General features: G+C 42.6%; 1 protein-coding gene across 6 annotated transcripts in view; it reads left to right on the top strand.

Annotated features, from left to right (window-relative positions):
- LOC132086116 (chromodomain-helicase-DNA-binding protein 1-like) overlaps positions 1–13279 on the top strand; it is a 103689-nt gene that overhangs the window by 34021 nt on the left and 56389 nt on the right. Inside the window, exon 1 of one of the 6 annotated variants that reach the window (XM_059491573.1) lies at positions 11410–11556. The exons of the other annotated variants lie outside the window; for them this stretch is intronic. Coding sequence (XP_059347556.1) covers positions 11522–11556 — 35 coding nt within the window. The 5' untranslated portion in view covers positions 11410–11521. Of the gene's footprint in view, positions 1–11409; positions 11557–13279 lie in introns of those variants that run through there. 6 annotated transcript variants of the gene reach the window in all.

Raw genomic sequence — 13279 nt, 5'->3', positions numbered from 1 at the left:
GGAGTTTAGTTCAAGCATGGCTTAAAGAAAAAGGCCATGAAGCCATGCAATTGAGAGAAAAGTAACAGGTAGCTGTGAAGCAGTTCCCAGCCTGACTTCTATAAACAATTAGTCTCTCTCAGGCATCATTGTATAAACAATAAGGTTCTCAGGCAGTCTTCCCATAACAAATGTAACATCCTCTCTGGGAAAAGATGGCACCCTGGGAACAGATGTGGAAGTTTTGGGAACCGTTCATATCACAGTGGGAACACTGGTTTTATTTTGTGTAAACAATCAACGGTATTGTAAAACAAAAGGAGTGGTTAGAGTTTTCTCTGTTAGCCTATCGTAAACCTGGATTTTGGAATATGCATGAAGTTAATTAACACTGTTATTTAAAGTGACTGATCGATCAATAAATTCGGAGTTCGATGCATTATAGGATGGTCGTTCTCCCCCTCACTTCAACAAATTGGTGACCCCGACGTGATAGCGGACACCACGACAATCGCGGCCACCACGGGGATTGCGAACACCAAAGGATAAGTGAGGACTGGTTCAGGCTCCGAAGCAGCGGGAGCGGCAATAAGCGCGAAATTAAAGCGGAGGAAAAAAGAAAACCGCCGATACGCGCCGTACCCTGGTGACCATATTAGATGGGTCCAGCTGATACGTGCGGCATAAGTCTGGGAAAACGCTGCTAGGTGAAAGTGCACACTTAAAAAGAGGTATGGAAAGACAAGCCGCATATGAACTTTTTATTATGTTTTTGCAAAAAAGGCAAATTAAGGGAATAGACTTACGGAAGGAATTGCAAGGTCTTTTGGCTTATGGTCTGGAACGGGGAATCTTTGTGAATCCCCACACAGTTTACAAGTTAACGGAATTGCGTGAATTCGGTGATTTATTGTCAGAGGCTGCTTTAGAGAGTGGTAAATCTGCCAAGAAGCTAAGCAGGCCATGGCGAGTGATATATGGTGCACTATTTTACTATCTCTCTGAGTGCAAGACAGCGGCCGCAGCTCGTGGCGCTTCCGAGTCTGTGCTACTCCGAACTCGGCACGGGCGCTCCGCCATGGGGAGCAGCCGCAGCGAGCGACCGCCTAAAATGCTGCGCTGCAGCGGCGGGGAGAGCGGAGCCGCCGCCGCCGCGGGAGCCGAGGCGCGCCGCCCCGGGAGAGAGTGAAGCCACCGCGGGGGGAGAGCGAAGCCGCCGCGGGGGGAGCCACGGGTGCAGCGGTGCCTGCAGCGGAGTCAGCCTGCCGGCGAGTAAACAAAGAGCCCAGCGCAGGGGCGGGTTTCGCCCGCTCCGACACACACGCCGCGGGACTGGAGCGCTTTTTGCAGCGGGAGCGTTTTTCCCTCCCCCTACAGCCGGCAAAAGCTTCAGTTTAAGACCTAACAGCCTAATGGATGTAACTTTTGTCAACAAAAGGAAAAGATCCCTGTTGAAATTAAGAAACAAGTGATGGTAAACAAGGAAAGTTAAAGGCACTTTAGTTCTTCCTGGCAGAGACTGAAACAGGAATCAGCGTACTGTATGCATGGGTCAAATTTCAGCCGGTTTGGCTCGGCATTGGTTATGCTGTCTTGAAATCACCTGTATTGGCAGAGACTTTAACATCAGAAGCCCAGATGGCTCAGTCAGTGGAACATCAGACTCTAGAATTATATTTTGAAAAGTTTAAAAATGTTAAGATATGTTAGACTGATTGTATGAGTGAGATGTTGTGAGTGTGCTTTTTGATATAGAAATGCTATAGCAAACACGTGAACAAAGTTATTTTAGCTTAATATTTTAGAATCAGGCCTGTAAGTAAGTTATAGTAAATGCTATATTTTATGTCTATAGTAAGTTTTATCTGTTATTAAGTAGTTTAAGTTAAATTAAATGCTAAATACTATTAAGGTTAAGTTTGTTAAGTTTATTTTCTGTTAAGTTCGAGGTCTGTTAAGGTTAAATCATATTAGGTTTAAGATAAGTTAGATTCTGTTAAGTTTGATCTTACATTATTTACAAATAAGTCTAAAATCAGTTAAATTTTGTTATAGTTAAGTTTTGTTAGAATTAAGAGATTTTACATGTAAGTTCTGTTGATTTAAAATTCTATTAAGTTTAAGTAAAGATAAGTTTAAGTAATGTTAAGTTCTATTAAGTTTAAATATTTTAAGTTTAAGTATTTTAAGTATAAGTGCTATTAAGTTTAAGCGATGTTAGATAGATTTATGCTTTTACGATAGGTGTTTGTTTTATGACTTGTGTTCAAAGTGTTGTTGTGAACATCAGAGAAACCTTGCTAGCTGAAAATACTATTTAGTTATTAGAATTGCCTATTCTTATGTTGCAAAGAGTGTAGCACAGTTAGCCCATAGAATTTTGAAGCCAGTTAAGTTCTATTAATTTGAAAATAAGTCTGCTAAGTTAAGTATTTTAAGTGCTTCAAGTGCATACTACTTTCTCACCACTCCAAATCAACAAAGGACTGAGAATCGCCCAGCTGATGCCATTTCAGCCAAATGACTAAAGAATTACAGACTGTAAAACTGATTTTGAACTTTTCTGAGAAACCCAAGGAAAAGGTGGATGTGAAAATCTCAAGGACAGAAAGGATCTCCAGGTTCACATAAATGAAAACAGCTAACAGCTTTCTTTTCTTAGTCCAATTACCACCTACCGTGCAATGCCTGATAAGGCCGGACATTGTGGCTCAGCTGGGGGTGGTTTTAACCCTTTGGGATAAAACACCATTGCCGGACGACCAGGGAACTGATTGACATTATTGAATCATTATCATCTTTCCATATAAAAGGACCGGCAAAAGAGAACTGCCTTGAATGTCACAGCCCAAATTGTGCTGCTTGGGTTGCACTGTGTTGTGGAGGTTGTGATGAGACCTTTTGGGTGGATCAGTTGTCACTTTTTCGTTTATGGTGTGATACCTGTAATCATAGACATAACTGGGAACATAATTGGGAGTGGGCTCTACGGAACGAAACAGGACTAAACACTGCCTCAGCTTTAGATCTTTATGAATCACATGAGCAGAAAATCTTGGCTTATTATCGGTGGGAGGTACAGTGTATTTTGAAAAGGGTTAAAGGTTAAAAACTGATAAGAAAAAAAAGGTCAAAGTAAAAACAGAAAAATGAGGTTTACTTTTGCTATATTGCTAGGTGTAGTGGTAGCTGAAGAATTAAGGGTAATACAGTTTAATCAACCTAGAGATAATGTATGAATAACACTTGCTAGACAGATTAATCAGTCGTCGCTTTGTCTCAGCATTGCCAGTATGGTCTCCTCAAGAATTCTGCAGTCTTATTAATAATCGTGCTTTATGTATGCACAATATGGTAAATATTAAATTGCCTGCACAGAAAGGGTATACTGCCAGTCAGAGTGATGGCTACCGACAATGTCTGTTAATTCAATCACTTAATACTCCTTTGCATTCTCCACCTGAGGAGTTGGAGCTTTTTGGAAGTGCAAATGCTAGCATGACCAGCACTTCCAACAGTGGATGGTTTAGCTTTGATTATTCTAATCCTCAAAAGATGAATCCATATAAACAAACATGGGCTACTCTGGATTCAGCTCTAAAGCCAAACATAGTGTCTAAACAACTCTACAGCCATTGTAAAGGCTCTAGCATCATGACACCTAAGAAATTACCTACAGGAATATTTCTGGTTTGTGGAGATAGAGCCTGGAATGGAATACCAGCCCAACCTCAGGGTGGAACTTGTTATTTAGGCAAGTTATCACTATTCCACCCTAATATATTTGTGTTAATGCAATTAAGTCATAAGACAAGCAGGCAAGGGCGCAGCTTACATAACTTAGACTGTAGTCAAATAGGAGATCCGTTGTTCTGGAGTAGATTTAAACAAGTGATGGTTTCAGCTCTCCTACCATGGGGTGCTGCAAGCAAAGCAATGACTCTAGCAAAACAAATAGGGTGTTGGGCTAAGGGTGAATTGAATAAAACTTCACAGATATTAGATATGTTAACTGCAGATGTACAGTGTTAATCACGCTGTTTTACAAAATAGAGCTGCTATAGATTTCTTATTATTAGCTCAAGGCCATGGATGTGAGGAGTTTGAAGCGATGTGTTGCATGAACCTGTCTGATCATTCTGTATCTATTCATGCTAAGTTGAAAGAGCTACGGCTAGGGCTTAACAGCCTTAAGGAAGAAGAAGGATTGGGTATTGATGAGTGGCTTAAAAGTTTAAGATTGGGACCATGGCTAAGAAACCTTGTAAAATATGCTATAGGGATATTAGGTGTACTCTTATTGCTTTTACTTATCTTACCTTGTTTCTGTAGCTGTATCCAAAAGATGGTTAGTAGGATGATAGAGAAAATGTGGCAAACTAACCTCCTTTCTTTTAAAGAAAAAGACGGGGGAAATGTCGGGAGTTTAGTTCAAGCATGGCTTAAAGAAAAAGGCCATGAAGCCATGCAATTGAGAGAAAAGTAACAGGTAGCTGTGAAGCAGTTCCCAGCCTGACTTCTATAAACAATTAGTCTCTCTCAGGCATCATTGTATAAACAATAAGGTTCTCAGGCAGTCTTCCCATAACAAATGTAACATCCTCTCTGGGAAAAGATGGCACCCTGGGAACAGATGTGGAAGTTTTGGGAACCTTTCATATCACAGTGGGAACACTGGTTTAGTTTTGTGTAAACAATCAACAGTATTGTAAAACAAAAGGAGTGGTTAGAGTTTTCTCTGTTAGCCTATCGTAAACCTGGATTTTGGAATATGCATGAAGTTAATTAACACTGTCATTTAAAGTGACTGATCGATCAATAAATTCGGAGTTCGATGCATTATAGGATGGTCGTTCTCCCCCTCACTTCAACAAACTTCCACGGGGGTAAATTTCCAGCACAGACCCGGGGCTGCTCCCAGGCTGGGGAGTAGAGGGTGTAGCAAGCAATCAGGTGTTAGTAAGGCCAACTCCATCCGGCCCCGAAGAACCTCCCCCCTGCCCAGCAGCTGATGTTTGGGGCCGGCAGGCGGCCCGGGGAAGGGGGTCCCAACCCCACGTCAGGGCCAGCTGGCCCGGCTCCATGGCAGGGGCCGCCCAGCCTTATTACCTCGCTCCTGGCCAGAAGGGAAAGAGGAAGTTCCCGGGTTTCTTTCGTTTTTTACATGTGTGTTTCACAGAGGCGTGTGCAGTTTCCACTGCCTGGAAGTACTGTATCACTTCCCTAGATTTCCTCCCATTCCAAACCACGACACAGCTACAGTTATGTTTAGTTGTTTGGCTGTCCAGCATCCCAGCTTGTTCAGCATTGCCAAAGCCTGAGCAGCAGCAACACCTGGAATAAGGAATGATGCTATTATTCTTGCTGGAGCACCCCAGAACTCTATGCGATTGTCACAATCAGGTCTTAAGCTTGTGATTGCTCTTTTGGTTCTCTTGCTGTGTCCCACTCTCCTAATAGTCTGATTCAGTATTTTGTACATGCTAGCAGCAAACATGGTTAGCTTTCCTAAGTAACAGGGATCACCAAACAAATTACTCAGAATTGCGGGCCATGCCCTATCCCCACAGATTAAAAAGACACCTGGTGGAAGCTTTCTTACAGTCACATTTGCACCAGCACTGCCAGGATAAGTCCGATTGTAGCAATATTTAGTCACGTTCTTACACCATGGAGAATTGGGATTAAGGATGACTATTATTTTTGGGTCGTGAGACTAGAACATTGCTCATATCAGTTGATTTTGGGTTTAAAAAGTAGTTGCAAAACAAGCAATAATTTCCAGGTACCGATCCTAAGAAGTCTAATTTTTGAGGCTCTAGTCCGCTTTCATTCACTTGATTGTGTTACCATACCTGCTTGGAAGCCCTCGTCGTTCGGCCTAATCCCCAACCTTTTGCATATGTCCAATATGTACCACCTCTGGTTATGTTGCACAAGCAATTCTCCATGCTTGGTTTACTTTCTTTCACTTATGGTTTTCCTCCAGCTCCTATCCATTTTGCATAAACAGTAAAGTTACTTATTGAGATACCAGTTAAACGTGTGGAAAGGATCTCCTGGCATAGCTAAGGATAAACAAAAGGAATCCACCCCAGTAGCATTGGCCCAAGTAAGCCACATATTCTGTTGATGCCATCCTGGCAGGTTAATTTCTTCTGTACTACAGATGTTGCCACATATCACAAGTAACAGAGGGAGACCCCCGAAAACCTGCACATCTAATTTAAGAGTGTTCTTCATCCTTATCATCAGTAAAAAACCCTTCCCCTATGAGATCAGGGATAAAATCCAAACTGACTGTGCCTCTTCCTCTTTGAGCCCTTCTCCTATTCTGTTCTCTGTGGCTCTCTTCTCTTCTCTTCTCTTCTCTTCTCTTCTCTTCTCTTCTCTTCTCTTCTCTTCTCTTCTCTTCTCTCCTCCGCTTCATTTGTTCCCACTGATTAGGTCTAACTCCCCAGGAATAAACATTCCTTTCCCACATTCAAAAGCCTTGATCTTATTCTCTCTCTCTTTTTGCTCAAGCTTTTCATGATCCTTATGAAACCACCAAATAGCCTGCCCCAATTGCTCCTAAGACTCAGTACTTCTTGACAGGTTTCAGGGGAATTAACTGTTATTCCTGTCACTTGGGATAACACCACCCAGGTATTGAATTCTTGGGTGTGCCAATGTCTGCACTATAAACACCTCTGGAAGCTTCCTCCTTTGTACTGACACTACCTATCTAATCCACACCCCACACATTCTAATCTCACCCAAGTATAGCAAAAGCATTCACAGGTCTGAGAGCAATTGATGTTTTCAGGTTGCGCTGGTTGCTGGTGGTTTTCTGCAATTACCTACTAACCGTAGATGATTCATAACATAAACTGCTTTCAGCACTCTGTCCTTCAGGCTCAGCCCATCCTCTGCCTTATTTTTTTAATTCAAGCAGTCCTTTCAGTACCTGATGTGTCCTTTCAATAATAGCTTGTCCTGTGGAGTCACTCCCCAACAAGCCAAGAAATCTTGGGTCCATCGGGATGCATATCCTGGCCCATTGTCTGTGTTGATTTCCTGAGTCAAGCTAATTATGGCAAAGCAGCCTCACAAGAGACACTTCGCTTTGTCATAGGAGTGGCCCAAACCATGGCAGAAAAGGAATCTCTGGTTACATGAATGCGTCTAAAGCGACCAAAAGAAGCGTAGATAGTTACATCAGTTTGCCATAACTGCAGTGGCCCCAGGCCACAAGGGTTGACCCCAGGACCCAATCCACCAATCATACCCTGGCATTGCGGACAGGTTGTGACAATTCCTTGAGCATCCTGCAGTGATATGCCGAATTGTTTGTGTAAAACTTTTGCACTTTGGTGAAAAAACTCGTGAGCTCTTCTGGCTTGGCTAAACTTATTGATATTAGGAGAGGCAGAGACCCAAAGTGGTGCCACCAATTGGTCAGCCTTCTAGTTTCCTAAGGCCAGGCCTCCCGTCAATCCAGAGTGACTCCGCATATGGGTGTTATAAATGATCAATCAAAGCCAAATTATAAAAATGCGAAAAGATTTATTTATCTTTTTCTGCGACCAAAATACGGTCCTCAAAACCACCACAGCCAAAGAGACAGCGTTGAGCCCGGGATCGGCACTGGGTGAACCTGGATCCGACCTCTATCGCATCGAATCCCCCCCCATTCACGAGAGTCGCTTCTAGCGACGAGGTTTTATACAGTTTATTGTGCCAGAGGCGAAGGAGTCCAAATTTCTTTTGTAACTCTTCACATTCATAGTTGGTTCTTTCACTGTGCAGAGCTGGACAAAGGCCGTCTCCTGGTTGATAGCCAGCGTTGATTGAATCCTGGGAAGTCACATATTCACATGTATCTTTCTGGCGACTTCGGCTATCTTGATTGATGTTATCCGCAGGGCGATGATCGGTCTTAGGCAGTTTCCGATGACTCGGGATACTGGTGATCATCGCATTGGGTGCATCTATTCTTGGGCTAAAGTGTTGATTGTTATCTGGCTGACTCCAGGAATTTCGGAGTTTGAATAGACATCCGCCTCTCGGGCTGCTTGTGGTCAGAGACTTGTTTGGATTTCACAATCTTTATAAAATACATTATTTGATAGCATGAATTATTTCTAACATATATTACATGGGTAATAAAATAATCCTGTTTGCGAGAATTAAGTAACTGCCATAGTTGCAACAAGAGTTGCCACAATCGCTGGTTTTGAATTTCTTTCAGTAATGCTCGCTCCATGCGCTTGACCACACCTACCATGTAGAGAGAATGAGAAACAATGTTAATGGGATCATTGGGCCATTTTTCAAACACCCTGATAACAGCACGTAGCTCAAGAACTTGTAAAGAACCTCCTAGCCCCTCAAGGATTTCACTGAGCCATTTTTGTTGCCAAGTAAGGCCTGCTTTAGACATTTTTTGACTGGCATCAGTAAAACCTGTGAGGCCTTCTACAGGTTGCCTCAATAGCCAAGGTAGTTCTTCCACCTGTTAATGCAAAAGAAAAAGCTTATGAGGGGGAAAATGAGTGCTAATGAGACCTGGAAGTGAAAAATGGGTCCTGATATGAGAAACAAAATATTGATTAGTTTTGTTTTGCAAAATTGTATAGAGATATGTAAGATAACAACATAAGTTTTCATTACTAAATTTTTTTTGTTATGAGTATGAGGAAACATCAGAGTAAAACAGTACATGTAGTGAAGAAGAAACTGACAGCAATTAAGAATTAATCAGATAATATACACAATCAATAACACATGTGAAATTATAGAATTACTAAGCACTATAACACTGAACTGTCATCCCAGATTCTGCAACGGCTGATAAACCTCAGATCCGTAGAGAATTGGAAAATCATGTCCGGATAACGATTCTCCAAGCTCACTTTAAAAGTAGGTTCAGCTGTCATATTAGTAAAGTCAAATTGCCAAGCCAAAACAACTTGAATCTAGTTTTGATGCAGAAAACATCTGTGTTTGTTGGCAAATTTCCTATCCAGGTAGAGCTAGGGCCTGGCCACAGCCCAAACTCTAATTGGTGGATGTCACTAAATACATTTTAAAACAAAGCTCTGAAGAATAGCAGTTATGAGTAAAAACCTTAGGGTTAAAGACTAATCAAATCATCTAGTAATTGCATCCCTCCGCAGTTTCCTTCAGGATAAAGATGCTTCAAACACAGCAAACCTCTTCTTCAAAGATCTGAAAGTGGTCACAGACAGGACTGCGAATCTGTATCTGGACACTGAAAGTGTGAAGGAGGAGGAAATACAGCTGAATGAGAGACTGATTACCCAGTACAAAACTCAGAAAAAGAAGTTAATATTGCAGCTAGACTCCCTGCTGGAGTGCTTCTGTATTAATAACTGAGGAAAGCTACAAGATTAGCAGTCTGGAGAAGGCTTTCAACTAATCTCAAATATCTTTTCTTAGAACTCTGAAAAATACTTAAAATTATGAGACAGCATTGGGTCAAATCATAGAGTTAGTGCAGAAACTAGCCAAAGAGCTAACCTGGCATAAGAGATACATAAGCAGCTAGAGAACAAGAAAAAAAGTAGGATCCTGAAATGACACATCTTATAGGTGATCACACAAAGAGATGGTAAAGCATATGAAAGCCAGCTGTAAACACTATAACAATACCTTATAAATTATGCTTATTGCAAAAATCAGTGAATTCACACTACACAATCAATACATCAGCAGCATCTGAGGAAGTTAAGACAACATTTTTTAAACACTCATTTAATATTAATAACAGTCATTATTCATCGGTGTTACCTATAGAAAACAGAAATAACAGCAGTTATAAGCTCACTATTAGTAACCCCTAGAACTTTGAATCATTGAGGAAACAGCTGATGATTTTGCTAGTGGGATCTGGTTAAAGTTCCCCAAGTGTTCTGTCTTTGGAGAAATTTTGGATGGTTAAATCACTGCTACCATTACTTATATCTTCACACAGTGGTTTTACTCACTGGGAAACACTTTTCCCGGTAAAAGATTTCCATCTATGTCATATTTAGAATGGCACTGATTTGTATAGTCTCTTCCCTTTTTACATCTGGGACATCTATTAGGTTACTTTATTTTTTTTCTGGGGTCTGAGCAATATTTGTTTATGTGTCCAGGCTTCCCACATCTGAAGCATGTTTTGATGGCTTCTGCTCGCATTGTGGCAATGGCTTGTGTGAGGTGGTCTATGGATGAAATGAATGGCTCAGACATCCCTTGTCTTATTTCTGTATCTGTGCCCTCTGGGCTTCCTGCTGGTTGGGTTTGCAGGATTGCTTTTTCTCAATGAGCACTTGATTGAAAATTCAGAAAGTCTCTGGTAAGTCTCTGGTATCTGGAGGAAATAAATTTGGTTCTTTCTTTGGGTATAGTTCAGCTGCATCCTGTAGATTTGTTTCTTCTGCCTGGATTTCCGTGTATAACTATAATTCTTATCTTCCCTTTTTGCTTGCAATAATAAAAGTGGCCAAAGGTGGCACTGTAGCGGGAGTTCAGCAGTCTCGGTGGTCACAAAATGGCATCTACTGCGCTTCGCATGCTCGGCATTGGGGGCCACCATCTTCCTCTAGGGCGCCGCCATTTTTTTTTTTGTATGGAAACTCCCTGTAAGGCTCTGCCATTTTGTTCCAAGGGAGCATGCTCAATAGTGATGTAACAGATCTTGGCGCAGCCGTCCGGTTGTGAAACCGGGACACCTGGGTTTTGGCTCTGATTTTTGGTTAAAAGGGAGGCTGCTGCCCGGTTCAGGACTGCTATTCCCGACGCGATTATATTCGCACATAAGGTCGAGGGAGTCACCCGTGGGCTCCATATCCCTGGCTACGAGTACACTGGAACTAGCCTTCCCCCGCCTCCTCCGGTGTAATATTACAAGGTGGTGTGAGCTTGGCAGTGGGGGTCAAAGATGGCAGCCGCTATTGCGCCGGAGAAATTCCAAAGATAAAACTGCTAGCTATGCAGTTCGACATAGTCTCATTAATTACACGACAGGTCCGATGGAAAACGGCTGCAACCCCATCTCTACTAGCAGCAATATCAAAAAGCCGAACACCAACAGAGTCCCAGAGTTCAGAAAAGTTCTTAATTACCCAGAGTAGTAAATCTTCGACTTGAGAATTTAATCTTGTCAGAGTCTTTAGTTTAGTATAAACATCCCTTTGTTCTGACTCATCTTAGCACGTGTTTAGTCATCCAGTGCCGGCTGCCTCTCGCTCCAGCCACACTCTCCTTGTAGTGGCACAAGCTTTTTTTGCATCTGAATAGCCGCGCTCTGCATTTGAATACCCGTGCTGACTAGGCAGCGGCGAGTCAGGTGGCGACGGTGCTAACGGGGAAATACGCACCCCCCTGATGCTATTGTTAACTCTTCCGGGGATACCACGGGGCACCCCGCGGATAGTCCCGGTGCCGGAGGGGGGAGCATCACATCCACCTCCATTCTCTTCGGTTCCGGTGCAGGCTGCGGAGCCAGTGCCGGCTGTAGGACCGCGTTGATACTGTCTGACACTGCTTGATGAGCCTACAGCTCCAGCTCTGCGGGTGCAGAAGGTAAGGGTAGAACTGCGTCCACTCCCATGAAAAACTCGCGGAAACACTGTGAAGGCCGCTGCTGGGTCGTCTAGGTTCTAGGGCTGCTGCTGTCCCTGCCACAGCTGTTCTTTCTGCTTTTAACTGCTTCAACACTGTTGTCATAAGTTTCTAAGTTGTGCTAAGCCCCTTGGTTTCTTTTAACCGGTCACTGACGGCATCTCAGAGCGCATTTCCTAGTTTTTCCCACTCAGGGGTATCGAATACGCTTTTGGGGCTGGCAAAAAATTCTCTCTCCTCACTCCACCTTAATAACTGTTTCAGGACTTCTGGGTCATATTTAATTTCTCTATTAAAGAATATGCTGGAGGACTCTTAGAGTGGCCTGCTCTTCTTTTGATAGTCCCTTCCCCATCCTCCATCCCCTGACCGCTCACCTTTTCCGGTGTTCCGCTGCAGCATAAGTATATTTTTCCCGGAGCCGTCTTCTGACTTCTGATCTGACTTGGTGGAGCCGTCCTCCGACCCCTCCCCCGCCCCGGTTACGCCACGGGGGTCTCCGACCAGGCTTCCTGCTTTTTCACTCGGTAGAAGCTTCTTCAGAGTCCAAAAGGTCCAAAGGATTCTGTCTACTTAATTAGCATGTTCGTGTATCACATCGTGGTTCACCGTTAATGCAGGAAACAGGACTCCTGTACAAGTAACCAATATGATTAAGCAGAAGCCATTTATTGTTTACATTATGCACATATTTATACATTCTAAAACTACTGCACACGCTAGTCATGCATTTCTTGATTGGTACTTCTATCTTGTCAGCACGTTCTGCACACACTCTTCAGGGTATGTGATTGGTTACAGTCCAGGTGGTTCACAGCCCTCTGTTATCTAGCTCTTGTGGTCTTGGTATTCTGTTTCTCAGCCTCTTCTTTCTTAATTTAGCACAATTTATGTCTTAGTAACCTTGATGAATTCCAGAGGGCTCTGATAAGAATAACTGGAGATAGTTTGGCTAGGGCACAATGTTGCCTAAGTTGTTCAGATACATTGCTACAGCTCTCTCTGTACACTCTGTTCTTGTAAGGAGAAAAATTTGCCTCTATGTATAATTTTGCCTAAAAGGTTTATGTAAAGTTGTGTACAGCAATTTCCATAAAATTTAATAGTGTTTAAGTTTCCATTAAATCTCTATAAACAGAGGTATCTACAATGGCTGTGACTCACTGCTGTTCTAGCCCATGTTCCCTAGAAACTACATCTGTCAAAACAGGATGCTAGGCTAAGTGCTAAATCTCTCTTCATAGGCCACGCAGTTCCCTTGTGTCAAACATATAAGGCAGTGCTATGTACTATATCTTCAATTTAACCCCTCAGTAGAGAGGTCCCTTTCAGGTACTACTAACCACTGAATTGGCTGTGTGAACTGCAGAGTGGGAGTGGACTCATGTTGACAGAATTCAAAGCCCAGTGAAAGAACCCAAAGAATAGACTGTAACATCCAGACCGAGTGAGAGAGAACCGAAGAAGCTTGAAGATCTCCAAAAAGTATAGTTGAGCTTTCACCAGCTATGTTGAAGATTGTTTACTAACACTTTGGGTGGGGAGTTTGAACTGTATCATTGATGTAATTATCCTATTTTAATAGGTAAGAATTACAAGCATCTGTTAAAGGGAGATACAGAGATTTGTAAGAAGTATTGAGACAGTTTCCTTAAGAACCAACAAGTAAGGTAAAACAAGGAAT

Source organism: Ammospiza nelsoni, chromosome W (assembly GCF_027579445.1).
Source record: "Ammospiza nelsoni isolate bAmmNel1 chromosome W, bAmmNel1.pri, whole genome shotgun sequence".
NCBI lineage: Eukaryota > Metazoa > Chordata > Aves > Passeriformes > Passerellidae > Ammospiza > Ammospiza nelsoni.
The sequence above is the reverse complement of the archived record's forward strand: the minus strand, read 5'-3'. Positions and strand labels throughout refer to the sequence as shown.